This window comes from Nuphar pumila, chromosome 5 (assembly GCF_984573655.1).
Source record: "Nuphar pumila chromosome 5, dmNupPumi1.hap1.1, whole genome shotgun sequence".
Lineage (NCBI taxonomy): Eukaryota > Viridiplantae > Streptophyta > Magnoliopsida > Nymphaeales > Nymphaeaceae > Nuphar > Nuphar pumila.
This window is the reverse complement of record NC_143253.1, coordinates 112,728,383-112,756,323: the sequence shown is the minus strand read 5'-3', so window position 1 is coordinate 112,756,323 and position 27,941 is coordinate 112,728,383. Positions and strand designations below refer to the sequence as shown.

Sequence of the window (27,941 nt, the reverse complement as noted above, 5' to 3'; positions counted from 1 at the left end):
TCTCTCTCTCTCTCTCTCTCTCTCTCTCTCTCTCTCTCTCTCTCTCTCTCTCTCTCTCTCCATTAACCTGCGCTTCAAGAACAAACTACAAACTCACAACTTGCCTGGAAACGGCCGGAACTCGTAGCCGAGAAACTCCGCAGAAGTAGCTCCATCGCCGCGGTATCCGGAAAAATCCTCTAGCTCGCCGCCTCCTCCGAAGCTCGAAAACCCTACCGGAAGCTCGCTCCCGGAGGATCTCAGGCCCGATCGCCATGGGGAGAGGAAAGATCGAGATCAAGCGGATCGAGAATACGACGAACCGGCAGGTGACCTTCTGCAAGCGGAGGAACGGCCTGCTCAAGAAGGCCTACGAGCTATCGGTGCTCTGCGATGCCGAGGTCGCGCTCATCGTCTTCTCCAGCCGAGGCCGCCTCTACGAGTACGCCAACAGCAGGTGAAAAATCCTCCTGATTTAGTTCGCAGCGGATGCGTCTTCTCTGTCGATTCTTTCCTGAAAAGCTTTCTGTTAATTCTCTTCTCTTGATCGTTCGTAAGAGCTATCGTTTAACCTCGCTACTACTTCCGTTTTTAGCGAACGATACAGTCTTTGCATGCATCTTTCTCTTCCTCATCGTCGGATTTTAGTTGATGTTAGAGCATACCAAAGCGCGGGAGTCTTAGGGTGTTCGATCCGATCGCTCTCCATGAGAGAGAGGTTAAACTTGTTGCAGAATCATAAAATTTTATCTTTAGTACTTCAGTTCTGGTCTTTTAGAGAAAGTTAAATTTGCATGACATTTATTTTGTTATTTTTTGGTTTAAGTAGAACAATAGGGAGATTGCTAGATTCCAAGAGGGAGGAAGGAAAATCCGTAAGAATTATTGGTATGATAAAATTTGAACTCTGGTTAAGAAGAAGCGTTAAATGAAGAAGAGAAGATGTTACGAAAACGGAGAATAGTGTTATTTTAAAGATCTACTTGTCCTTGAAATAGAAAATTTATTGATTCTTCTTCTCGTTCATAGCGTTGTAAATGATTATGATCATTTTCGTTCTTCTCTTTTTATTTTAAAAAGAAATTGAAGAGCGGTGTATTTCTAGAAAAGGAGACATTATTGCAGGAGGATGTCCAAGCAGGCAAAAATGCTCTCTCTCTCTCTCTGAGAGAGTTCTTTTTAGGTTTTTCAGCTTTTGTCATGCTGAGGAGATGTTTTTTTTTTTTCGGAATAACATTTTTAAACATAAAATGAGCTTTTGGGAATTTATACGTTTAAATCCCGTTCAAGCTTTACTAACTAACTAGTCTTCTGTTCCTTGTTATTTGTTGGTATTTTTAAGCATTAATTAGGGTCTCGTTTTCTGTTTTTTATTTGTTTGAGTATTTGTAAATTAATATTTCAAGAGTAGATTGCGCTCGTATTTCATGAGTCTCGAATTGATCATTTCACAATAACAATTTATTATGTTTCAGTGTCTACAATTCGAAAGTATGAAGGTTAATTTACGTGTATACATTTCTCATTTTTTATGTACTTTACGCTTTTACGTTTAATATTTAACATGTGGATTTTCCGCTTCTGGTTGTTCACTTTACGTTTAACAAGCAGACACAATGATTACAGATTTAAAGTTTTCACCTTGTGTTTCGGCTAGTTCTTACTTCTGTGAGTCTCTTCATCACCCTTGTATTTTTTTTCTTTATTCTATATATTTTTGTTTCTTAGCTTCTAGTTTTCCATTTACTTGTTTTTGGCTTTACTAGTTCCTTTTTCGATTTATTTATTTATCTCTAAATTGATTTGGGAACTCTAACAAACAAGGAAAAGCTCATAGATGTTGGGCATTTTTTTAATTTCCTGTTATTTTTGTCTCTTTGCATTCTGCATGTTTTCACTTTTTTCATTCTTTGATTTTTTTTTTGAATTTATAACTCGAATAAACCCGGCACTAAAGACCTGGTTGTGCTGGCTCAGCCTGCCATACCTGCGGTCGTCCTGCGGGCAGCGTAAAACTTTGAGGCTAGGACCCTGGGGCCTATGTGCTAAGCATTGGCTTGCGCGGAGGGGCGACACCCATGAGAATGGAACCTTGACTGCCCGTCTAGAAGTCAAGGCCCCACCCCACTACCCCAACCCCCCTTGGGGCTCATTCTTAGATTCTTAAACATGTCAAGGAGTTGCTTGACTTGCATGATCTTTTTTTTTTTATTTAACATTGTTCCCACTGTGTCATATTATTCATCTTTTCTATTTGGTCGCTGATCATATGTGTTGATTTTAGCGCCTTGCCATATTTATGTTCTACAATCAAAATAAATGCTAATATGTTTCCTGTTTTTTACGTTTCTACTTGCTGCATTTCTAGATAAGGAGAAAGAGTTTGTGGTATCATGTGTCATTTGCATTATCCGTTTCGTTTCTGTGCGAGTGAGGGTCATTAATATTGTTATCGTTTAGTTTCTCTTTATCTCCACGAGATTCCATGGAAGCCTTTATGCCAGTAAGATAGCTGATAGGGGTAATGGATGCTTTCGTGCTTGAGTTTTCTCTATTCTATCACGAGTTCACTACGTTGAGAATTGCTCTCGTTTCCATTTTGTTGTATTTCTTAACATATTCCCTCTATGGTTTCTTTATTTATAGGAAGAACACAAATTATTTTCCCCATGTCTTCTATATTCTATGCTTCAGTGGGTAATGTTCGTACCGTAACCGTTTCAGCCATCCTTTGTTCTTCCCACCCTAACCCTTTCCCGATTCCCATTCTCCGTGTGAACTTCCTTTCCACAATGATAAACTATTATATGCCGCATATTCGTTTTAGGGAAGAAGATGAAGTATGAAACTCTACGTATTTTATATTCCGTGTCATCTGTATTCTTTGGATGTCAGGTTACGTTTGAACGCATTGCATCTGAGCTTGAGTCCCATGCCACATCAGCAGCTCCCCGACCTACATCAGATACTCAGAGATGAGATTGAAGACTCTCAAACCAAACCGCCCTTACCAGTTTAGAGTCTTTAGACTTTAGAAAGGCCCAAGAAACTCTTTTTTTTACTTTTCCCCTTCTTCTACCCTTGCTTTTCACTCAGAGAGTGGTGACAATTCCTGATGTCGCAGTCCAAAGTACTGTAGCATTCATGATTTCCAAGTTTTAGAGCATTTAATGCAGCTCCTGTCAATCTTCAGGCGAGGCTATTTTCTGCTGATGGGCAATGATAAGATGGGAAGATCTCATGGTACTACCCAATCACATGCGTTCTATCCTGTCTTCACTCTTCCTTCGCAGAAAAGTTTTTTCTCTCTCTTAATGGCTTGTAGCCGACTCTGTCCTTGCTTCTTTTCTGGTGTTAAGCAATACACCTGAAGCATGAAAACGGTGAGATGGACCTTTTAGGCAGCAATCAGTCCTGTTCTTTCTTTTCTTGTGTTTGGTCATTGACCATGCAACAAGTCTTGCTCCAAAAACTTCGTACAGTTTCTGCCTTATTTATCCGATTAGGAGAAAGTGGGAACCGAGTTTATAATGGCACTTCATGTTTAGAAGCCATTTCTGCTGTGGTGATTTAAAAACACCAGAAAGGGAGAGGCCCTAGTGGCCATCATGAATATCTTCAGAAATATACTAGGCTGAAGAAAATAGGCTCGGCTTTTTCTTTTTTGGATAATTTCCATATAGGTGCCTAACATACGGTGGACTTATATTTAGCCACCTTAGGATTCAAATATTCAAAAAAGATGTCTCATTTTTTCAGAAATTGCTCGAGCCGCTCTTGTTGCCTTTACCCAGATGAAATTATTTACTTGCCTTAGCCGTAGCCAAACATAAAATAGTCATTCAATGGGCACCTATTTCTGAAATCTGAATTACCCCTTTTATTTTTTCCCTAGTTAATATGGTCATCCCGTTGCCTTTTTTTAGCTAGAAACATGCAGTTTACTATTGTGGATAACATAATGATCATCTTTTCATAATGTCACTTCTACTATATTACTTTCTTGGCTGTTGTTAACACAATATCACATGATTGTGAATGGTGGCATTGTAAGCTCTTGATTCCTATTTTTCCATCACGTCCTGAGATGGGCAAAAGCTTACACAAAGTTTTCAACTTTCTGTCAGCCGATCCCTTTGTTGATCTACTTACGATTTTCTTCGTTTCTATGCTACACTCAATAACTTTACATCACTCTCAATTTCTGGGGCAGCGGTAATGAAAGCACGAAACAGAGTGTGGGGGGTACTGTTCTATTGTCAACCGTCACTCGTCACCCATGCCACTGAGCACCTCAATGGGGCCTACCTGCGTAGCCAGTCCCCTCATTCTGAAGACAATTATGTCTCGGACCACTTAACCGAACTCGGCCTGGTCCGACCACAGTAGATAGAAGAACTCTCCTTATTCCATTCATCTGCTCCTGAATCAAATCAATCTGATCCAAGAATTGGATAAAGAACACAATTGGACATGTTGGTGCAAATGGGATCTTCTAGGCGTGATTATATATCTAGCTAGCCCTGTTACACATCATGCCGGAGCCGTGCCAGATTTCCAATCTTACAAGTTAAAACCTAGCCTGACCTAATTTGAACCAACATGGGTAACTCAAGCCCTTTGTTGAGTCTGGGCTTGCCAAGTTTTTGGGTCCATATGTTGACCGTCGGAGTTGAGCATACGTAATTCATTCTCACAAATCCACACCGAGTAATGAATAGGATACCAACTCGGCTAGGTATAATTTTAGCCAATGGTCCACATCGATCTTTTTAAATCATGTCAGGAATTTACCTAGCTTTTAGTTTCACTTTTATTCATTGACCGGTGGGTTTGAGCATACCCCGTAGTTCCTTCACTCCCCTGAGTCGGCTCGACGTGGTGAATCTAGTCCGATACATCGGTCAGCATATAGATTACCCACCTTATCTCCTTGGAGACTCGAACCCTAAAGGGTGGCAAGCAAAAATCAAACATGTCACAAATCTTGTAATTGGTGATTTTCCTATCTAGGAAAAAGCCTGCAGTAAACTGATACCGGGAAGACCTAATTAATGAAGACTCACTTGACTACATTTGGATGCAAGAAAGCTATAAGCAAGATCAAGTCAAACTACACTTCTACATACCTAAGTACTTGCCTTCAGAACAAGAAAAATGGAAACGCGGTAGACAGTTAGAAAAGTTTCTTTTTCTTGAAAAATTAAGAACATATCGGTGCACAAAGTTTTGAATTCTATGAAATTATATAAATAAATAAAAAATTAGAAATATGTTATTGTGTCTCTAATATCCCCATATATATATATATATATATATATATATATATATATATATATATATATATATATATATATTAAAGATATGTGATATGTTGAAAATACGCATATATATTTTTTTAACATCAATGATTTTGCCTCCTTGCCACCACCAATACGAAACCCGAGTCGGGGAGGGTCGTCCCTTGCACTGTCCACCATCTCTTTTAGGCACGCATACATTTCACCCGTCTCGTTCCCTCCGATTCTCAGATTCGTATGGTCGTCCTCTTGTAGCTAAGCCTGCAGGTTTCGTGCAAAACTAAGAAGTAGACACGTGGCAGGTTGGGGTGAGGTCTGGTGATCATGTGTTATTCTGGTGGGTTTCTGAGTTGCTTGATGTTGGCAGCAGTCATCTCGAAGTAGGTGACACCAACGAGACGTGGGGTCTGCTTCTTCTGCATGTGCAGGGGGGTCCCGCCATGGATTAGGACCATTCATATGGCTGAGATGAAGGGACCCCATGAAAAGGTCCCATGCAGGCTAAAATGAATATAGGCCTATCTGGGTCTTCTAGACGTACAGTGTACACTTTGTTTGAGGGTGATGGCTATGACCAATGAATTATGATTTCTTGAGCACGATGGACATAGGGATCAGTAACGGGATGTTTTTGAGAAGTATTAAAAAAATATTTTTTTCACCTGAAATTTTGAGATTATCGTGATATTTTCATTTAAAACAAAAAAACATGAGCCTATTTTGGCATTTACATTTTCATGAGAAAAATATAATAAAAATGAAATTATTTGCTTTCACATTATTCTCTGATATATATATATATATATATATATATATATATATATATATATATATATATATATATATATATATATATATATATATATTGAACATATTAGGCCCCATTTCTTGATCAACCCCTTTCTTCCCATAGGTTTTAAGCGTTTTATGACGGAAGCATGCTCGATTTAGTGGGAATCTATTCTTGGATCATGTTTTTTCAACGGAAAAACATATTTTTATGAGCCAAGAAAAACTGATATCTTCATAGCTATTGATTTTAGATCACTGGAAAAACCTATATACTGGTAAGATTTGGGCGATCTAAACGTCAGTTTCCACTAAACAAAACCTATAGATCATATCTAAGGTGTTAGATGTGAGAAAAATACTTAAAACTACGGCTTTTGAAAGGACCTAACGAAAAAGGCAGCCTAAAGAACTCATTATATATATATATATATATATATATATATATATATATATATATGAGACCTGAACATATTAGGCCTCATTTGTTATTCTGCCCCCTAGGTTTTAAGTGTTTTATGATAGATCTGAACCGCTAGATGTGTTGAGCATGATCGATTTAATGGGAATCGACTCTTAGATCATGTTTTTTCGATGAAAAAACATGTTTTTATGAGCCAAAAAACTGGTACCTGCGTAGCCATTGATTTTGGATCACCAGAAAAACCCATATACAGGTCTGATTCCGGTGATCCAAAAGCCTGTTTCCACTAACAAAAACCTATAGATCACATCTAGGGTATTAAATGTGAGAAAAAATACTTAAAACTATAATTTTTGAAGGGACCTAATGCAACCTAACGAAAAAACGGGCTTAAGGGACACATTTCTCTCTCTCTCTCTCTCTCTCTCTCTCTCTCTCTCTCTCTCTCTCTATCTATCTATCTATCTATATATATATATATATATATATATATATATATGCAAGATTTTTGTTTTTAAATATCATGAAAAGTTGGTAGTTGAATAGTTGCTGCTCACCACTTTTGTCACCATGCATGTTGACCGTCCAAAGTGGATCAGATCTAATCCATAATTGGAACAAATATAGATTTATGGGGTATGATGTGGTTCATGGAGACCACAAAGCCCCTTTTCTGGGGTGGGGGTGGATGGAGCTATGTCGTTCATAGGATGGCATTGTGATAGTACGGAATCAGGTTTTATTTGGAGCGGACCGATTGCCTTGGAGTGATATGGATCACCTCTCTGGGGACACATATTTCTCCAAGAAATCTATTCCACTATATATCTAGATTATTAGCTCTTCAAGCTGACCAGATAATAGGCTCAATACTCCTCGTGATAATACTGAAAGCTGGTGCAGAGGCTAAGGTGCCAGGAATTACTGGTTCTGATTCATGTGGACAAAAGATCCTTTGGTGCTTGTTGCGTAAGATCAAGCAAGGCCCTAAAATAGCCATTCCTATAAGAATGGAAACATAGGAGAACCTCTAGACGGTGTGTGGCTAAACGTATGATAATTTTCCTTTTTTGTAAAGGAATCTAAACGTGTGATAATTAACCAGACAACTAGTGAAAATGATGGCAAGATATCCATCAGATACAGTAAGCAAGGTTTCTTTTTCATTCATTTTTTAGATTTAGTAGCATGCTACCATATAACCATAGGCAAAAGTTATGATGGTTTGGATGACTGAATTTGCATTGGTTCCATTTATCTAGATAATATGGTACAAATGTCTTTATCATGCATGTAGTTGTGCACACTGGGACAACTTTTTCGAAGACAGTACTTATCAGATACAAGCATATGACATCACACATGTGGTCCATTGCTTAAGATGTACTCCTTTGTGCCAAGAATCACTTGTGCGTAAATACCAAAAAAGTGTGGCGTGTAAGCTTATATTCCAGACGTATGACCTTCGTAGATTTGAAAACGGTCTTGCATGAAAATGTTCTGTAGACTCTGCTGGGTGGTTTTGATTTGTAAAATATAAAACAAGGAAAATAGCAGACACATGATGTAGAGTGGTTCAGTCAAGGTGACCTACATCCACTATTCAACTTCTTCTCACGCTATCTCAACGATAGTTCTGAGCTTTCTCTTGTTTTATTAAGTTTCTGAAAGTTTACAAGTCTTTGAAAGTTGACTAAACTCAAGGAAGAAGAGTACAACTTGGCTTTCACAAGATTACAAGATAATTTGGAAAGGTCTTTATTAGCAATTTTGGAGATTTGACTTTCCTTTCCATCAGCTAACTTATAGGCTTCATTTCCTTTGCCAGCAATCCTACCACAATGGTAAGTCTTGTCCTCCAAGTCTCTAGATTCTTCTTTAGTAACATGCTAACTGGATTGGATCCGTCTTCACCATCTGGATCAAGCTCACTAGAGTCTTGAATTTTCACACACCTCTTCAAGCTAATCTCTATGAATAAATCATCCGACTTTTTATCAGTGAAAAGAGCCAAGAAAATCTAAAAGAATCATCCAACAAAAGCAAATAAAATCTATAGCCTTCATTTGAGGGAGATGAAGCCAAACCTCATAGGTCCATGAATTAACTCTAGAGGGTACTTAGCAGACAATTTTGCTTTCTCAAAAAGAATTCACCACACAACTTGAGCATAGGCTATCATTACAATCATCATCACATAAAATCAACTTATTCTTTTCAACCAAACTTGACGTCTTAAAGTTTAACATGACCCAAACAATAATGCCAAATGTCACTGGAAACCTTAAATAGTTTATGGAAAAACTCCAGCAAAATAAGCTTCACCAAGTTGTTCATCTGGCCATGGATATAGTCCTCATCTACTCGGCCCTCTTAGGAGAGTAGTCCTGATCCACTGATCCTTAACACAAAACTTTTCAACATGAAATTCAAAGCAGCAATTGTGCCATGAGGTTTTTCGTAATGCTTAGAACAAGCAACACACTTTTAAGAGATAGCTGATTTCCATGAAAAGTCAAAAAGACATTACCTATATTTGTCACCACCAAATTTGCCATTTTTCCAACCATGACACCTTTAGAGCCATGTTATTTTGATTTACTTGTCATTCTTCTATCATCTGAAGACATGTGATGAGTGGCCCCAGTGTTAGGGTACTATAAGGTATCCTGCATATTTTTCAATGCGATAGTTGCAAACATCTTAAGAATGACATAACACATATGGGCCGTGTGGTTTTTGCAACCACAAAATTGACATACAATCTGACCACCATGCTGGCCCTCACGTGAAGATGTCCTTGGCTGCACTTGGCCATCCTTAGCACTTGAGTTTTGAAATATTTGAGAAAAAAAAGATTGGACCGGCCTATTGTGGCCTCTTTGAGCAAAGAAGGCAGTGGTTGAGGTTTTGGCTTGTTAAGGAGTTTTGAGACATCATCTCAAGTCGGTGTTCTTGATTTAAGAGGCGATTATATCTCAACAAACTTTGTTAATTTTTGGGGAGTTGTCATAGTAGTGATAAAACCTTCATAATTACTTGTAAGACCATTAAAGGTATAACTAACCAAGTCTTCTTCATAGATAGGTTCATCAACAGCACACAGAGAATTACATAAAATCTTAACGTGAATGTGATACTCTACCATATTCTTGTTGTCTTTCTTAACGTTATGAATGTCACATTTGAGTTGAAGTATCCTGGCATATGACTGTTCAAGAGCAAGCCATGCTTCACGAGCAGTCCCTGTCCAAATGATCTGACTCAAAACAGCCTCTGTCACCATAGCTTTAATCCAACTTAGTATAAGTTGATCAGCACTCTTTCAAATTGCTCTTTGCAAAAACATCCCCAAGTAAAGTCTGTGTATCTATTAAGACACTTGACGTGGCTTTGATACCACTTGTTGAATCCAAGTCCAAGCTTTGATACCACTTGATGAGTGATTGATCCCCAGAAGCGAAAATCTGACAGAGCCTCGGTGTTCCTGAGCCAAATTAGATTTAGATCAATATAGATCTGATATCCAAGTGCCAATAAAAATATTCACCAAAATGGATCCAATATCTGAATACTATATACAATACTCATAGATTATACCCATAAAAAGAACAAGGACGCATACCTGACCTACATGTAATAACCAAGAGTCACCAAACCATGCTGAATCACACCGGACCAAGACTGAATCTTATGGAACCGAGTCGACCACACCAACACACACCAATACAAGTATAACACTCACGGAGTGAGCTAAGATAAAAAGAGAGAGAGAAGGCACTAACAATTAAACAAAGGCGTCATTTCTCCAAACATATTATAAAAGAATGTCTCGCATCACATCACATCACAAAGACTCTCACCCATGTTGACCCAAGGGGTTTGGCGTAGTGGGATGGGGCCTTGACCATTTGATGAGCAGTCTAGGATCAAATGCAAATGGGCATCACCCCCCTGTGTAAGCCAAAGCTTGGTGATTTCCTGGGGTCAAGGGATAACCCTCGGAGTTTTATGCTGACGGGACATCAACCATAAGTAAGACAGGCTAAGCCAACGCGGTTAGGTCTCTGCATCGAGTAAAAATAAAAAGACTCACTCATATTACTATTAGTTCCCTCATTCCACTCTTACACACACTTCTACACTTGACACAAAGAGGCCACTACCTCCATTTATAGTCATAATGGTAGGTTCTTTATCACTGTATAAAGACAATAAAAAAATATTAATTCATCCCAATGGATTTGTCATGGGCTTATTTCTTCAATAGGCCAGTGCGGCGCCACAGTCCTTCCTTACCATCGCAAGTCTTCTGGTTACTTGCTTGCTGCTGCATAAGCTTTGATCAATGAGAGTGAAAGAGAGAGAGAAGAGAGGGAGAGAAATTGCAATCACAATGAGGGTGAACAAAAGAAAGCTCAACGCATTGCATTCATTCACAATTTTGCTTGCAGGCACATTACAGTTTAGATCTACGGGCTAACCCTTCAGGGTATTGATCAACCTGAACCAAAGTACAAGGGTGGCCCAGAGAAAGTTACAAGTGACTCGACATTTGACATCAAGACTCAACCAAAGCAAAACAGACTCTAGACACAACTGCATAAAGTAGGTCACATGAGAACAAGCACCTCCCTTCAAATCATGCGCCGCCCTCGGTGCCATCTGCTTCATGGTAGGCCTTGACTTCGGCTGGATAGCGACTCTTCATCCGGAATGTTGGCTCCCACATCGGCTTCACTGTCTCCTCTCACTGCACTAAATATTTTTTTGCTTTGCCCAAGTAGTTGACCCTGTGGCGAAGGATTTTGTTGAGACGTTTCTCGGCATGTTATGCTGCTAAGGGCCATTTGCAATATAAGAGCGCGTTGTGGCATGCTACATTTCGGATCTCCCTCATCCGCATAGAACGGTTTCAAGTTGCACACGTGAAACACCGGGTGCACCTTGAAGTCCGAGGATAGGTCCAGCTTGTATGCTTTTCTCACTTTCTTGGTGATGGTGAATGGTCTTTCGTACTTCCTGATTAGTCCGTGGTACCATCCACGGAAGATGCTTGTGTGATTCGGGTAAAGTTTCACCAACACCTGGTCCCTAACATGGAACCCAGCAGGTCGACGATGCTTGTCCGCCTACTTCTTCATCCTCTTAGTGGCTTTGTGCAGAAACACCTTCGTCTGCTCGGTCTGCTTGTGTCAATCTTGAACAAATTGATAGGCAAAGGATGACCTTCCATTCTCCTGTGCGACTAGAGTTTGCGGGATTAGTGCCTGCTGTCACATAGCTATCTCGAACAGGTTGTGGCCTGAAGACTCACTCTTCTAAATATTGTAGTAGAATTGAGCCACATCTAGGAGCTTCACCTAGTCCTTCTGATTAGCACTAACAAAGTGCTCGAGGTACTGCTCGAATAGTTCGTTGATGTGCTCTGTCTGCTCATTGGTCTATGGATGAAAACTTATTGAAAATAGTAGATTAGAGCTGAGTAGCCGAAACACTTCAAACTAGAACTTGTCTGATAAGCGAGCATCGCACTAGCTCACAACGCTTCTTGGTACACTCAGTGCTTCACCACATGCTTGACGAACAACTTTGCAGTCTTCTCTGCAGGGCATTCCTTTGAAGATGAGATGAAGGTGGCATATTTAAAGAAACAGTCCACCACCACCAGGATGGAGCTGAAGCCATCTACCTTTGACAAGCTAACTATGAAGTCCATGAAAATGCTTTTCCAAGGACGTTCTGGGATAGGTAGAGGCTCAAGGAGGTTGACACTCTTCTCATTGGTTCCTTTGTCTTACAGGCAGACGAGGCACGTTCGTATATACCCCTCCACATCGTCTCTCATTTGCGGCCAATAGTAAACGCGCTCAAGTAGTGCTAAGGTCCGCTCCTGACCTGGATGACTGGTCCATAAAGAATCATGGCACTTCTTAAGCAATTCGCGATGAAGACTTTCTCATTGCGGCACAAAGTTGCGTTCTTTAGTTATGAGGAGGTCGTTTCATAGCCAGAATCGCCAAGTCTTTCCTACCTGTGCCAGAGAGATAAGGTGTTACGTTATCGTGTCATGTTGCATTCTTTCGTGGATGTGGTCTAGCAATGCACCCTCCAAGCAAACTTCGAAAGGCTTCACCCATACAGTTGTCAGTTCTGCCTTGCGACTAAGGGCATCAACAACAACGTTGGTCTTTCCCACCTTATACTCCAAAGCAAAGTTGAACTCAGCTAGAAACATTTGCCATCGAGCTTGCTTGGGTGTTAGCTTCTTCTGCATCTAGAAATAGCTCGTGGCGACATTGTCCATCTTGACGATGAACTGGGCACCCAGAAGATAGTGTCGACGGGTCCTGAGGTATTGCACAATAGCCATCATCTCACACTCATGTACAATGTAGTGTCATTTTGCATCCTTTAGCTTTCAACACTCATAAGCAATCGGATGACTCTCCTACATAATAACTCTGTCGATGGCGAAGTCTGAAGCATTTGTGTGGACTTTAAAGGGTCTTAAGTGGTTTGGCAATCGCAACATTGGTTCCCTCACCAGGGCCTTTTTCAAGCCATCGAAGGCATCTTCGCAAGCTTCTGTCTAGAGCCATACCCGATTCTTCTTTATCAAATTCGTGAGGGGCACAACAATGAGAGAGTAGCTTTCGATGAATCATCGATAATAGTTGGCTAAGCTAAAAAATGATCGCAACTCTAGCATCTTGGTTGACAGATTCTATTCTTGAATGACTCTTATCTTTTGCCCGTCCATGCGCAACAAACCACGCCCCACGACGTGGCCAAGGAAGCTTATCTCCTCCTGGCCGAAGAGACACTTCTCTTGCTTGACATAAAGGGCATTCTCCTTCAACACCTGAAACATTGTTCGCAAGTGCCCTACATGTTCCTCCATGTTGCTGCTGTAAATCACGATCTCGTCGAGATAGACTACCATGAACTTATCTAAGTAAGGGTAGAAGATCTTGTTCATCAACGTCGTGAATGTTGCCAGAGCATTAGTTAACTCGAATGGCATCACTAGGAATTTGTAGGCACCATAGCGAGTGACACAAGTTGTCTTGAGCTCATCACTGTCAGCAATTCTCATTTGTCAATAACTCGATCACAAATCTAGCTTTGAAAAGACACAGACACTGCCTAGCTGGTCGAACAAGTCCACTATCAATGACAACAAATACTTATTTTTCATCGTGACCTCGTTCAACGCACGATAATCTACACATAGCCTTTTGCAACCATCATGCTTCACCTAGAAGAGCACTAGGGTGCCAAATGGTGCTTTTGATGGATGAATAATGCCTACCTCTAACATCTCATCCAACTGTCTACACAACTCCTTCAATTCAGCCGGCCCCATGCGATAAGGGACCATGGCAGAGAGCTTAGCTTCAAGGGTCAACTGTTAAAATGTATCTTATATATATATATATATATATATATATATATATATATATATATATATATATATATTACATCAATACCCGATAGGGGTATTTTTGTAATTTCACTAGTTGTTTTAGAAAACAACTATTTTCAGATTTTGTTAAAATGTATTTTTTCTTTTTTATTTTTTTCATTTATTTTTTGTATTTTTTATATCACAAAAGGGGCTCCAACCATAGAGTCGTTGGAGCCCCCAACGGTCACAAATGTGACCGTTGGGGGCTCCCAACGACTCCATGGGAGCCCCCTTTTGGGCTCTCCTTTTGAGGCATTTTGCCTCCCCTTCTCTCCTCTCCCTTTTGTATAAATAGGGGTGATCCCCTTGTATGTATTTCATTCTTGAGAGCTCTCTCTCTTCTCAATAAGAGCCTTTTTATATTGTTGCCTTCTTTCAGGCTTGTGCTTGTATTGTCCCTTTGTGGACTTGTGATATTCTCTCTTTTTCATTGTTGTAACTGCTTGTATGCACTCTTTATATTTCCGCAATATCTCATTACATGGTATCAAAGCCACTCGATTCTTGAAGGAAAAGTGTGGTTTGTGTATTTCATATTTAGTGGATATCTTCTCACTTCTTGGCATCATCATGGAGACAAAGATTGACCTATCTTTCAAGCTCAATGGAAAGAACTATATGATATGGGCATCGACAATGAAAAATAATCTCAAAGGAAAGAAGCTTTGGGGTTTTGTCATGGGTACCGTTCCGGAACCTAAGCTTATGCTCACAAAGATGGAAGAAGGTCAAGAAAAGGCTCTTGAAGGAGATGCTCGCCTCAAGGCCATTGAAAGTCATCAAAAGGAAGTGGATGATTGGGAAAGCAATCACGCAAAAATCCTTGCATGGTTTATAAACAATGTGGAGCTTAAGGTATGTGCTAATATAGCTAAATTTCGTAGAGCCAATGAGGCTTGGTCCTTTATGAAGGGTATGTATACCCACAAGGATCTTGCAAGGGCTTATTTCTTGCAAGAAAAGATTAGAACCACCAAGCAAGGTGATTCTAGCATTCAAGACTATTATAGTGCTTTAAACCCACTATGGGATGAATTGGCTCTCTTGGAGCCAAAATGGGTTTCTATGAAAGATATTGATTTAAGGCAAAAACAAATGAAACAAGAGCGATTGTTCCAATTTCTTTTTGGGCTACGTCCCGAATTTGAGCAAGTGAGATCTTCACTTCTCCATAGATCTATTTTTCCTCCTATTGAGGATGCTATTGCCGAAATCACTCAAGAGGAGACAAGGCTTGGCATGAGTAAGCATGTCGATGAAGTCCTTGCCGTATCAAAACCAGGTAATAATGTTAGAACCTATAAACCTCCTCATTTTGGGAAACAAGGAAACTACAATGGAGGAAGAAAAATGATTGTTTGCCATTATTGCAATGAGCCGGGTCACATTAGACCCACTTGTTCAAAGCTTATTGGAACCTTCAAGCCTAAAGTGGCTTCTCTTGAGGAAACCACCACCAAAGAAGATGAAGGCAAGAACAATGACATCAAAGAAACTCTTGGACAAATATTTATGGCTCTCCAACAAATGCTAAAGGTTTCTTCCTCCACATCGGGTGCGGCTATTGCTTCATCATCTTCACCCGGTACGTATTCTTGGATCCTTGACTCCGGAGCTTCCTTTCATATGACCCCTCATGAAAATGCACTTGTTGATGTTTGCACCAATTCAAAGGACTCGTGTTTCTACGGCCGATGGAACCTTTTTAAAAATTTTAAGTATTGGCTCTTTTAAAGATTCACAAAATTTTTGTGTTCCAAAAGTAAGAGTTGTTCCCAAACTAAATTTAAACCTATTTTCGGTTTCTCAAATTGCCGACCATGGATGTGAAATATCATTCTCATCTAATGGTTGCTTTGTGCAGGATCTCCGGTCCGGGAAGCAGATTGGGCAAGGCCATAGAAAGGGAGACCTCTATTATATGGACCATCTTGATCTCCCTACAAACTTTTTTTGTTCTTATGTCCAAGAGAAAAGCATGGAAACTTGGCATAAAAGACTTGGTCATCCAAGTTATTCTAAAATGTATCTCTTTCCTTTTGGAAACAAATTTTGTAAGGAAAAAGAAATTAATTGCAAAGATTGCATTTTTGGAAAAATGAAGTCTACTCCATTTCCAACTAGAACTTTTCTTCATCAAGGCCTTTTGAATTGGTGCATTCGGATGTGTGGGGGGCCTCTCCGGTTATGTCTAAAGGGGGTTATTCATATTATGTTACGTTTATTGATGACTTTACTCGGTATGTTTGGATTTATTTCCTTAGTCATAAATCGGAAGTATTTGCTTTCTTTAAAGATTTTCATAAAAAAGTTCAAAATCAATTTCAAAGTAACATATCCATGTTAAGATCCGATTCCGGTGGCAAGTACTTATCTCATGAATTCCAAAACTATTTAACCCAAAATAACATTTGCCATCAAAAGTCATGTCCTAGGACTCCCCAACAAAATGGCCTAGCGGAAAGGAAACATAGGCACATTATAGAAACCGCTAGAACATTACTTATTTCTAGAAATATTCCAAAGAAGTTTTGGGCCGAAGCCGTTCTAACCTCAACCTATCTAATCATTAGAATGCCCTCTTCTAAGTTAAAAAATGTTTCTCCCTATGAAAAACTCTTTAAATTTTCACCCGATTTCAATCGTCTTCGTATTTTTGGTTGCAAATGTTTTGTCCTATTACATAAAAGAGATAAGTTATCTCCAAAAGCAATTGAATGTGTTTTTTTAGGATATGGTGAAAATCAAAAAGGGTATAGATGTTATGATTTTAAGAATGATAAACTATATATTTCAAAAGATGTAACATTTCTAGAAGAAGAAAACGGTTTTGATAAACTAGAAGAAACAAATGAAATTGACTATATATTCTTATATGATCTTATTGATGACATACAAGAAGATTTTCTTGAAAACATTGATCATTCTCATGAGGTATCCCCTCTTGACATAACTCCCTCAAATGATAGTGATTTGAATATAAATGTTCATGATAGTGATACCAATATAAATGTTTACTCAAGAAGAAATCAAGAAAATCCTATTAGTGCCCTCGAAAAATACTCTCAAATTTCAGAATCCACTGAGGAACCACAAATTAGGCATTCTTCTAGAATATCAATACCCCCAAATAGGTTTGTATCCTATGATTCCTTAACTCCCAACTATCGGGCATGTTTGATAACCCTACATTCTTATTTTGAACCAACACACTATAATCAAACTAAATCGATACCTCATTGGGTTGAAGCAATGCAAGTTGAACTTAATGCATTAAAAAAGGCCAATACTTGGGAAATACTTACTCTACTCTCACACAAAAAACCTATTGGTTGTCGTTGGGTCTTCAAAGTTAAAACAAAAAGCGATGGCTCTTTAGAACGATATAAAGCTAGATTAGTGGCTAAGGGATACTCCCAAGAATATGGCATTGATTACGAAGAAACATTCGCTCCCGTAGCTCGAATGACTAGTGTCAGGACCTTAATAGCTGTTGCATCAACCAAAAAATGGCCTATTTATCAACTTGACGTAAAAAATGCCTTTTTAAATGGAAGTTTAAGTGAAGAAGTTTATATGGACCCGCCACCCGGAATAAATATTAAGCAAGGTCAAACTCTTCGGCTTTTGAAGGCATTGTATGGCCTTAAACAAGCGCCTAAGGCTTGGTATGATCGTTTCAGTGATATCATGATAAAGTTAGGATTTCACTCTTGTTATACTGACACTGCTCTTTTTGTTAAACATGCAGGTTCTAGTATCGTAATTTTGTTGCTTTATGTTGATGATATGATTATCACTGGGAATGATCAAAATAGTATTATTGATGTTAAAAATATGTTAAAAAATAATTTTGATATGTCTGACTTAGGATTTCTCAGATATTTTCTTGGAATTGAAGTTGCATATTCTTCTAGAGGATATATTTTGTCACAGATGAAGCTTGCTGCGGATATATGTTCTAAGTCTGGGATTTCTGATGATAAGAAATTAGAGACTCCCGAGGTTATTAATGCCAAATTGCGGTTGGAGGATGGGGTTCTTCTGGAAGATCCCACACCTTACAGACAACTCATTGGGTCTCTTACCTATTTAACCATCACCAGACCAGATATCACTCATGCGGTTCACTCTGTTAGCCAATTTCAGCATGCTCCTACAACTGTGCATATGAGTGCCGTTCTCCGAATCATCCGCTACATTCGGAATACCATCAATAAAGGGATATTTCTATCCTCCTCTTCTTCCTTGAATCTTCTTGCTTATACTGATGCAGATTGGGGAGGTAATCCCAATGATCGAGTCTCAACTACTGGTTTTTGTGTTTTTTTAGGAGACTCTTTGATTGCCTGGCGATGCAAGAAGCAGCAGAAAGTTTCACTGTCATCCACTGAAGTTGAGTACCGGGCTATGGCAACCATGACAATGGAACTTGTATGGCTTCGCAGTTTGCTTAAAGACATGGGAGTTGATATTACCGAAGCCTCAAAGCTATGTTGCGACAACAAGAGTGTCATCTATATTGCGAGCAATCATACTTTTCATGAGCGTACAAAACATATCGAAATGGATTGCCACTATGTTCGTGACGAATTCTTGCGAGGAACTATTGCTCTTCCCTATGTCACTTCAGAATATCAGTTGGCGGACTTCTTTACTAAAGCTCTTCCGGCTCCTTGCTTCATGTTTCTTCTTGGCAAACTTTCCGTCATTTCTCCGTAAAATTTGAGGGGGGGTGTTAAAATGTATCTTATATATATATATATATATATATATATATATATATATATATTCTGTATATTACATCAATACCCGATAGGGGTATTTTTGTAATTTCACTAGTTGTTTTAGAAAACAACTATTTTCAGATTTTGTTAAAATGTATTTTTTCTTTTTTATTTTTTTTATTTATTTTTTGTATTTTTTATATCACAAAAGGGGCTCCAACCATAGAGTTGTTGGAGCCCCCAACGGTCACAAATGTGACCGTTGGGGGCTCCCAACGACTCCATGGGAGCCCCCTTTTGGGCTCTTCTTTTGAGGCATTTTGCCTCCCCTTCTCTCTTCTCCCTTTTGTATAAATAGGGGTGATCCCCTTGTATGTATTTCATTCTTGAGAGCTCTCTCTCTTCTCAATAAGAGGCTTTTTATATTGTTGCCTTCTTTCAGGCTTGTGCTTGTATTGTCCCTTTGTGGACTTGTGATATTCTCTCTTTTTCATTGTTGTAAGTGCTTGTATGCACTCTTTATATTTCCGCAATATCTCATTACATCAACTCTATATTGTGGTCGACCTCGCATCTCAGCGGCAGACACTTTAGCAGTTCTGAGAGCATCACTCCCTGAAACTCAGCTAATAGTGGGGCAAGGGTCGGCGGCACTGTTGTTCCACCTTTCCTTCTTCGGTGCGCACGACGACTAGGAACATTTGCTCTCTCCACTTGACACCCTTCTTCAATTATATAGTAGATAGCATTAAAGACTTGCCTCCAAGAGTAAGGCACTACACCATGTGTGAAGAGTTTGGCCTCATGATTGTCAACGAGTTAAACTTCGGCAGCAGCATCACGTTCTGGCTACGAAGAAATTTCATGCCCAAAATCATCCTAAAGTCGTCCAGAGACACCACTGAAAAGTTGGTTTTGCCGGCCCAACTCCCAATTTGGATAGCCACATCCCTTGCTTCACCAAGAATTGTCTTGGCCTCAGAGTTTACCATCTTGATGGTCCTCTACTTTGGTCCAGGCTTCAAGCTCAATCGCTTTACCTCTTTTCACGAGACAAAGTTATGTGTGGCCCTAGAGTTTACCATTATCGTAATAGACTTCTCATTCGTAATGACTTCTAGATACATGAGTTCTTTGCTAACTGACATGCTCTCGGCTGCACAACTTCTAATTGCATTTGTGGTCTGCATGGCCCCCATCCTAGGTTGCACGATATCAGCGTCATTACTCTTTGTCTTCACTATATTGACCTATCTGTCGTCCCTCATGAGGCACTTTGGCCATTGCCTAGCGATATGTCTATCGCCACAAAACCAATATGTCATAATTGGCCCTTTGTTACCGTTATTGTTGTGCTTTTTATAATTCTGCCTCTTGTTAGAATGGTGTTGGGTCGACGCCTCACCTTTATTGTCGCGTTGATCCTCCTTCTTACCTCCATGGTCTGGCTTCTTCTCAGCCTTAGTCAATAGAGTGAAGGACTTTCATTGTATATTCACAAACACATTTTCTAAAGTCTCAAGATTGCTCATTTCCACTTTGGAGTGTGCCTAAGGTTGTAGTCCCATAATAAAACAGTTGAGTCTGTCTTCATCTGACATATTGGGTACGTCTAACATGAGCTTCTAGAACGTCCTGATGTAGTCTATCAAGGCTCCAGTATGCTTGTGTTCTGACACCATTCAATAAGCTTGGCCTTATATATTTTGTGGCATAAAGTAGTTTCGTAGCTCAATTTTGAAATCTTCAAAAGTATCAGTCTCACAGTGCCTTTTTTCCATGTCGCTACGTTTTTGTCTCCACCAGACTATAGCATCTCTGTCAAGTAGAGTTGTTGATGCCTTCATCTTATGGTCTTCGGCCAATACATTCTGAATGTCCAAGTAATCTTTCACCTGGAACAAAAAGTTCTCTATGACTTTTTTATCTCTGTAACCATTAAACTTAGTTGGCCTTGACACATCTATCTTTAATGGCCTATCGCCATTTTTGTCATTGAGGGTCATTGTCCGCTGCAGAGTGTGATTCTTCAACTGAAGCTCCCCTACTTCAGTCTGGAGGGAGGTCATTGTCGTAGTCAGCGAAGTAACCAGTCCCATCAACAAGTTTACTTGTTCTCATAGGCTTATCACCTCGTCGTTCAGTCCTCTGAACGACTTAACTGCGTGTGAAATTGCTTTCAAATGCGAAGTAACATCAACCACCAGTCTGTTGACAGTCTCGACCATCTGCTCATGGCCCTGAGGTGAGGCCATCTCCTCGGCTTCGACAACTGCCTTACCTTTGGTGCTGCACAAATTGTATCGGGGCGCCATGATGTCTTGCTCACAAATCGCGACTTGTTGACACATCTCTCGACACCAACTCCTGAGTCCCTTCCTCAGCTTGAGAACAGGTTCTGGTACCACTAGTCATGGGCCTATTTCTTCAATAGGTCAGTGCAACACGACGGTCCTTCCTTATAGCCACAAGCCTTTTGATCGCTCGCTTGTCGCTGCAGAAGCTTTAATCATTGAGAGTGCGAGAGAAAAGAGAGAAAGAGAAATTGCAATCACTCAAAAATAATCACAAAAAGGGTGAACAAAAGAAAGCTCAACACATTGCATTCATTCACAATTTTGCCCACAGGCACATTATAGTTCAGATCTATGGGCTAACCCTTCAGGGTATTGATCAACTTGAACCAAAGTACAAGGATGGCCCAAAAAAAGATACAAGTGACTCGACACTTGACATCAAGACTCAACCAAAACAAAACAGACTCTAGACACAACTGTACAAAGTAGGTCACAGGGAAACATGCTCAATATCTTACAAAAGTTGGTATGCAACGCAGACATGCTTGACCCTTCTAAAAAAAAAAAATTACTCTTTACAAGTCGGTGCCACACACACCGTGTCTAAGAGCCAGGCGATGACTCTTACAATGTTTAGTTTTTTTACTCCCCAATTTCCAAGTTTTAACAAGGGTTAATTAGTTCGAGTGGCAACAATAGTTTCTTTTCTTGAGTAATGCATGTTATGTTCTTTTCTATGACCAATATCAGTCACGTGTATGTGTTCACACATATCAGTAGTGTATAGGTCTTAAACAACCTGATCTCCTAGATCATCTTAAACAGCTTAAAAAGGCATATGCCTAGGTGTTTGCTGAATCTGAACCTACATACAAAGTGTCTAGGACATTCAGGGGATAAAACTGCTTAGCTACTCATTTTCACGTGTGTGAAAATAAATGTCATGAAGTTTTATTTTATGTAGTTTGTATTCTAGATGAGCCTAATGGAAAATATTCAGAATAATATTTGTCTCCGAATAAACACTAACTTCAGTCATCTTGTGCATGTATGGGATGCAGCATTAAAGGCACGATTGAAAGGTACAAGAAGGCATGTGCTGAGAGCTCAAACGCCAACTCGGTTTTAGAGGCAAATGCTCAGGTAAGTACCTTAACAACCCCCAAATAATTGAATGGTAACACACACGGGCCATATGAGGGACCTGATCGACTTGGTCAATCCAAGTAATTGGATACTTGGCCACTGAGCTCCAGGGCACAAATGTGGTCATGGATGATGCAGATTGAGGGTCCTCTGGGACCCAGTTGGTTCTTTTGCTTGGTGCACATATCTTCACTTGTCCAAGAATCATCCTCTTATGTTCTGTTTGTGGCCTCTTTAATTTCCAGTATTATCAACAAGAGTCGACGAAGTTGAGGCAGCAGATACAAATTCTTCAAAATGCAAACAGGTATGCATTGACAGTGTTTATAAGCACGCTCCCATTTTCTTTATGGTCTATTTTACCGCCGCAGTTTGAGAAGGAACTTATTATCACCAATACACCTAGATTAATTTATGTTGGTTTCTCAGTAAGAAAAAGTTGGGAGAAAACAATTGGGTTGCTGCATGGATACAGTGACAGCTGAGCTTCAGGTGAATGCAGTAACTTCTTGTTTCTTTATCGTCGCTTGCAGGCACTTGATGGGAGAATCTTTGAGCAACCTCAGCGTGAAGGAGCTGAAGCAGTTGGAGAACAAGATAGAACGAGGCATAACAAGGATCAGATCGAAGAAGGTATATATCCCTCCTTTTAGCTGGGATTTGGATTCCGAATTGGAATTCCAAGTCTGTCCACAGGTCCTGTGTTTGGAACGATTACCAAAAACTACCAAACGTACTTTTTGAAATCCTAGAGGTTGACACAATCTAAACCCTCACCTTAACCTCTTGACCCTCCAATTCACTTTGGTAGTTGAAGGGCTAACTACATGTCCTAAGTAAGGATGATAATATGTGCATGTTAACTTGCATGCATCATTTTCTTAGGGTAATTCCAAATTGGCACCTAAGTCAGCATAATTAAAAAATACACCTACGTTTTTGAAATTTTATCAAAAAATGCACCTAAACTTTGTTATGGCTAATAAAAAAAGCAAGAATAGTTTTGGCGTTGACTTTATGGTGAAATCTCGAATATGATCTTTTTAAAATCACTTTTGCCTCTTCTACTTCAAACTTCAAACTCACTTTTCTATAAGATGAACCAATTTCTTGTGGCACATGATTCACAAGTCTTACAAACCCAGGTTGGCATACAAGACTAAGAGTATATTCTAATTGTTGGAGGGTAAAACGGTAATATCAGCGTACTAGCCCAACATAGCTTAGTAGTAGCCACAGTTAATTTTAAGATAATTTGCATTTAATCTGCATAAACGAAGCTTTGGTGTCATTTTGAAAATTCCCAACTCCCAAGTAATCTTGCTTTTGGATAACGTCAAAAGGTTACGTGCCACTGAAAGATTTTGCCCTTCTTATTTCTTTTCTAATGATGCTACTGCATGCATCAAAATATTGCTCGCTCTCTCTCTCTCTCTCTCTCTCTCTCTCTCTCTCTCTGTGGTGCTCTATTTCCATTTTTTTTTTTTGTTTATTTAGATTCAGATATGAGCTGTTGAATAAGGTTGTACATTGTTTTATAGATGTAGCATTAGCTCTTCTAATATATATATATATATATATATATATATATATATATATATATATATATATATATATAGAGAGAGAGAGAGAGAGAGAGAGAGAGAGAGAGAGATGCCAACGCTACTCCATGCCAACCACATCCAACGATTCAGCGCCGTTTATCATGTTAAAATAATTAAATTTCTTTTAAAATGTAGTATTTAATTTTTTTAAATGTAGGGTTACTTTTAGAGATCAAAAAAGGTAAATTTGATGAATTCATAAAGTTAGTTTTTTGAGATAAGAGCCCCAAGTTTGGAAGCTAGATAGAATGACAGTAACTCTTGAAAGGATTATTTCCTCAATAGTGCTACATCGAGAAAATATTTGGGGTTCCTCGTAATTTGTTGGTGCTTCCTGTTGTATTTTGGCAATGTCATGTCCTAGCAGATGCTTACTTTTTCTTTTTCGGTTCTGTGCAGAATGAACTTCTGTTCGCAGAAATTGAATATATGCAGAAAAGGGTAAATTTCTTAATTTTTCTTCTGATTTCACCGTGCTTTCTCTTATGTAAAGCTGATCTTAGCGCCTCAGACGCTAAGGTATTGCTGAATTTGGATGCCAAAGCTCTCGGAACTAAAACATGGCCGCTGCCAATGTTGTAATTCCGATGGAACTAGTCATGATTTCGAGATATTCATCTAGCCTTCACCTCAAATCCAAACAGTTGAGGTGAAGAAAAGGCAGGATTTTGAGTTATTCCTGCAGAAATCCACCATGAAAATCTAGGATTGCTTGGATATGTTGATAATTATTGGTAGAATATAAATTTATAATGTTGATTCCACTAAAAGAATTCCCCAGATTATCCATTGTGGGAGAGAGTTTCAACACCTAACTGAACAATCCAGAATTTCCCCCAGATTATTTAATGTGAGAGTAAAAAACCTAACCTTATTCTGGATGTTGGTGGCACAGCAGTGCATATTTGAGCTCTCCAAATTCTAAAATTAACCATGCATTAACATTTAAAAGGTTTAGCTTTGGAGTTGAAAAGGTAACTAATTCTTTGTGTTTGAGAAGTATCTTCTTGGTTTCAGCAAAAAAAAAAAGAAAAAGAAATATCTTCTTGGCTCAATAAAAAGAAAAAAAATATCTTCTTGGCATTGTGAAATATGCACGATCCTTTGTTGATCAATGTTGTTGCATAGCAGAAAAAAGCTACACGACACCTTTTTTGTTCGAGAATCTGCAATCAGGATACTCTTCATATAAAAGGCATTTATAATATTTCTCAGTATTTCTTTGATTTATTTAATTGGCCTTCTGCTCATCTTTTGTCTTCTCCCTCCTGCCATTTTTGTGCAGGAACTGGAACTTCAAAGTGATAACATGTATCTTCGAGCTAAGGTACACAAGAACTGAACCTCTTTGTCTTTCAATGGCAAGATAGTATGTCACAGAAATGTATGTTAAGGATTGAACTTGTGTCACTTAAGCATTCTGATATGATCATCGTGCATTGTTGCGGTTATGCCCTTTCAAGAACAGGAATATATTTCGTCGATTTTGGTTTGCTGAAATTCATAAAGTTCAGTAGTGAATTAAAACCGTGCCTAGTCTTGACTTTGTGTAGTTATAGTATAGCATATATTTTATGAACTTTGAAAGACAAGGGATATAATTTTTCTCCTAGTGCACCTAGTGGAAACTTAAAAAATGAGAGAGAGAGAGAGAGATGCTTTGGTTGTCAAGATTATGGTTACAAATAAACTAGTGTTAGTCTTCCCATCAGTTTTGACCAAAATAGGGATGCCATTATATTAAGAATATGCTTAAGTTTACATATGCCAGAATTTCCTAAAAAAACAAAATTTTAATTTATTACAAGTTTTTCCCTTGCTATGAAAATCCTAATGCGATTTGTGACATGCACGCACACTCCTATGATACATGTGCACACTCCAAAACAGACGATTTTAGCACCCATGATCTCCACCTTTTCATGCTCCTTGTGATAACCTTGCATACCATTTTCCTTATTGCTGCTACAGTGGTGGCCTAACAGGTTTGAAACACTGGTCTCAGGTTGCAGAGAGTGAACGAGCAGAGCAGTCAAACATGTTGCCAGGATCCGACTACGAAGCGATGCAGACGTTTGATTCCCGCAACTTCTTTCCAGTGAACATGCTCCACTACTCCAACCAGGACCAAACCGCCCTGCACCTTGGGTAACAAGTATGCGTTATGTTCAACTCTATGGCACCCACCGCCGCGGTGATTACCCATGTGGTCAGCGGAGTCATGTGTTAAGCTGAAGTCCTGCTGGCGCATGAGTGCTGCGTTGCTTTATCGTGGTTGGGGCACGTAAGGCTCGGTGGTTGTGTCCTCAACCTGGAGTTTTACCTCGCAAGGAGACAGACCCATTAAGTGATCCGGTTCTGGGTGAGGGTTCACTCAGTTAGAACACGGATCCCATAATTTGAAATAGGATGGGTTCCATCCTACATTCAATCCTAGCCATCCAATGGCTAGATGGTTCTACTGGATGGCTAGGATTGAACGTGCGTGTTCCTCAGTTACATGATGGAGTTTCTGAGGGACCCAATATGCTACAGCTGTCTTGGGTACAAAACTTGACTGAACCCGTTGAGACTGAGCTTAGACTCCGCTAATGGACTCTACAAGGGTGCATTTGATCGTCCTAGAGATTCTTGGATCTGTTGTCTCGAGGTGGAATCTGGCGAGGGGACCACGCCAGATCCAACCCTCAAGCAAACGAGGGATCTCAGACCCGATCCGGATATCTGAGATCCCTAAAATATCACAAATCTAAGGTTCTATGGATCGATTAGAGGGGAATGACTTCATCGGACCAGAAAACCTGGGATTTGAGATTCTAGGATCTCAGATCCAAGGGCTCAAATCTGAGATCTGAATTATAGCGCTTATCAGTGTTGTTCCCATTTGGATCATGACATGGTCACAGTGTTCAGGACCTAGGTATGGATCTTTCATGGATCCAACTATGGTTCACAATTCAATCTAACCACATGGGCCGCCTGCCTAATTGAGTCCTTGAAGCTGTACAGTATCAAACCCAAGCTGGGTTTGCATGGGCTCAATCTGGCAACACCGAAGTCCGTTCCAATTGGGTTCGCATTGAAAAGACAAGCATGTGAGTGCATCACATGCACACCCAGCGCAGGTAAAAATTGGGTTCTGATCCCATGCAGATTGGCCCATAAAGTTTATTGAGACCCACTAGGAGACTCAGGATGGAACCTATTCATGATTGACAGCCCACTTAATTAGCCTCCCAAACTTGATTTTTCCTACTTATTCTCCGATGCAAATTGCTTATTGTAAATACATGCAGGTCGATCCCATGGAGCAGTGACCCTGTATTCTACAGGCAACGGCGATGATGGCAATGGCGTGCTTATGTAAGTTCCTTATCTATGTACTATCTAATATTATATAAATAATGCACAATATAGTATGTTGTTATCTAAACGCTCCACCAGTGTGAAAAGAATGGGAGCAAAAGAAAATGGTTGGCCTTTATTACCGACTTGTAATAATAGACTGTTATTGTATGACGTATTTCTATGAATTGCTTAATTGAATTATTGTTGAGGTATGCAAGAGCGCTCCACTTTGGACGGGTGAGATTATTCGCCTCTTATATGTTGGTACCATTGATAGTACCATACCATCTAGTAGAAAGCCATAGTTGCAGGAATTGCAGGAATTATTTACCCGGACCCTATAGGTCATGATTTGTTTTACTGCTAAAACTTGCAAGAATAGCTAGATCTTTTTTTTGTTTTCCCTTTTTTGTAAATGTTTGGTGCATTGTGTGTCAATTGACTTGTATTCTTTTGAAAACCTGTTTAAAAAGTTTTTATAATTTAATACATTTCTTAGTCAAAATCTACCAAGAACACATTATATGGTCAGATTAAAAATGAATTCATTGTAGGTGGTATTAAAGGGTTAATATTTGGTGCTATTGAAGGCACCAAATTATATTGAACTATTGAGCTGAAAATCATAGGTTTCAGATTTTTTTTTAAACTAAATCTTATGATATGATCTACAATGTTTGTTTAGTGGGAAAAGAGTTTTGAATCATATGATTGTGACATATAAGCTGCATGTTTTTTAAGAGCTTCAAAAATTAACGGTCCACAATGCACTGAAATATCATGACTCAAAAGATCATATTTTGCATTGAAATAACATGATTCAGGGTTTGATCTTTAGCAAGCAAACCTTCCCAAC

General features: G+C 39.3%; 1 protein-coding gene across 1 annotated transcript; it reads left to right on the top strand.

The window, feature by feature from the left end:
- Positions 1 to 254: 254 nt before the first annotated feature.
- LOC149838175 (agamous-like MADS-box protein MADS1) lies at positions 255 to 27,266 on the top strand. Its single transcript, XM_090006435.1, has 8 exons — positions 255 to 436; positions 22,049 to 22,130; positions 22,379 to 22,440; positions 22,667 to 22,766; positions 24,137 to 24,178; positions 25,023 to 25,064; positions 25,743 to 25,892; positions 27,034 to 27,266. Exons 1-7 carry the CDS (start codon positions 255 to 257, stop codon positions 25,887 to 25,889), a joined length of 657 nt encoding a protein of 218 aa, XP_089862561.1. The 3' UTR covers positions 25,890 to 25,892; positions 27,034 to 27,266.
- Positions 27,267 to 27,941: the final 675 nt, after the last annotated feature.

What these genes read in the sequence shown, in the direction of transcription:
- LOC149838175 (XM_090006435.1), top strand. Translation starts at nt 255, where the DNA reads ATGGGGAGAGGAAAGATCGAGATCAAGCGGATCGAGAATACGACGAAC. An exon ending in TTTTAGAGGCAAATGCTCAG is followed by an intron (nt 22,131 to 22,378) that starts GTAAGTACCTTA and finishes TTTAATTTCCAG; the next exon opens with TATTATCAACAAGAGTCGAC. An exon ending in ATTCTTCAAAATGCAAACAG is followed by an intron (nt 22,441 to 22,666) that starts GTATGCATTGAC and finishes CGTCGCTTGCAG; the next exon opens with GCACTTGATGGGAGAATCTT.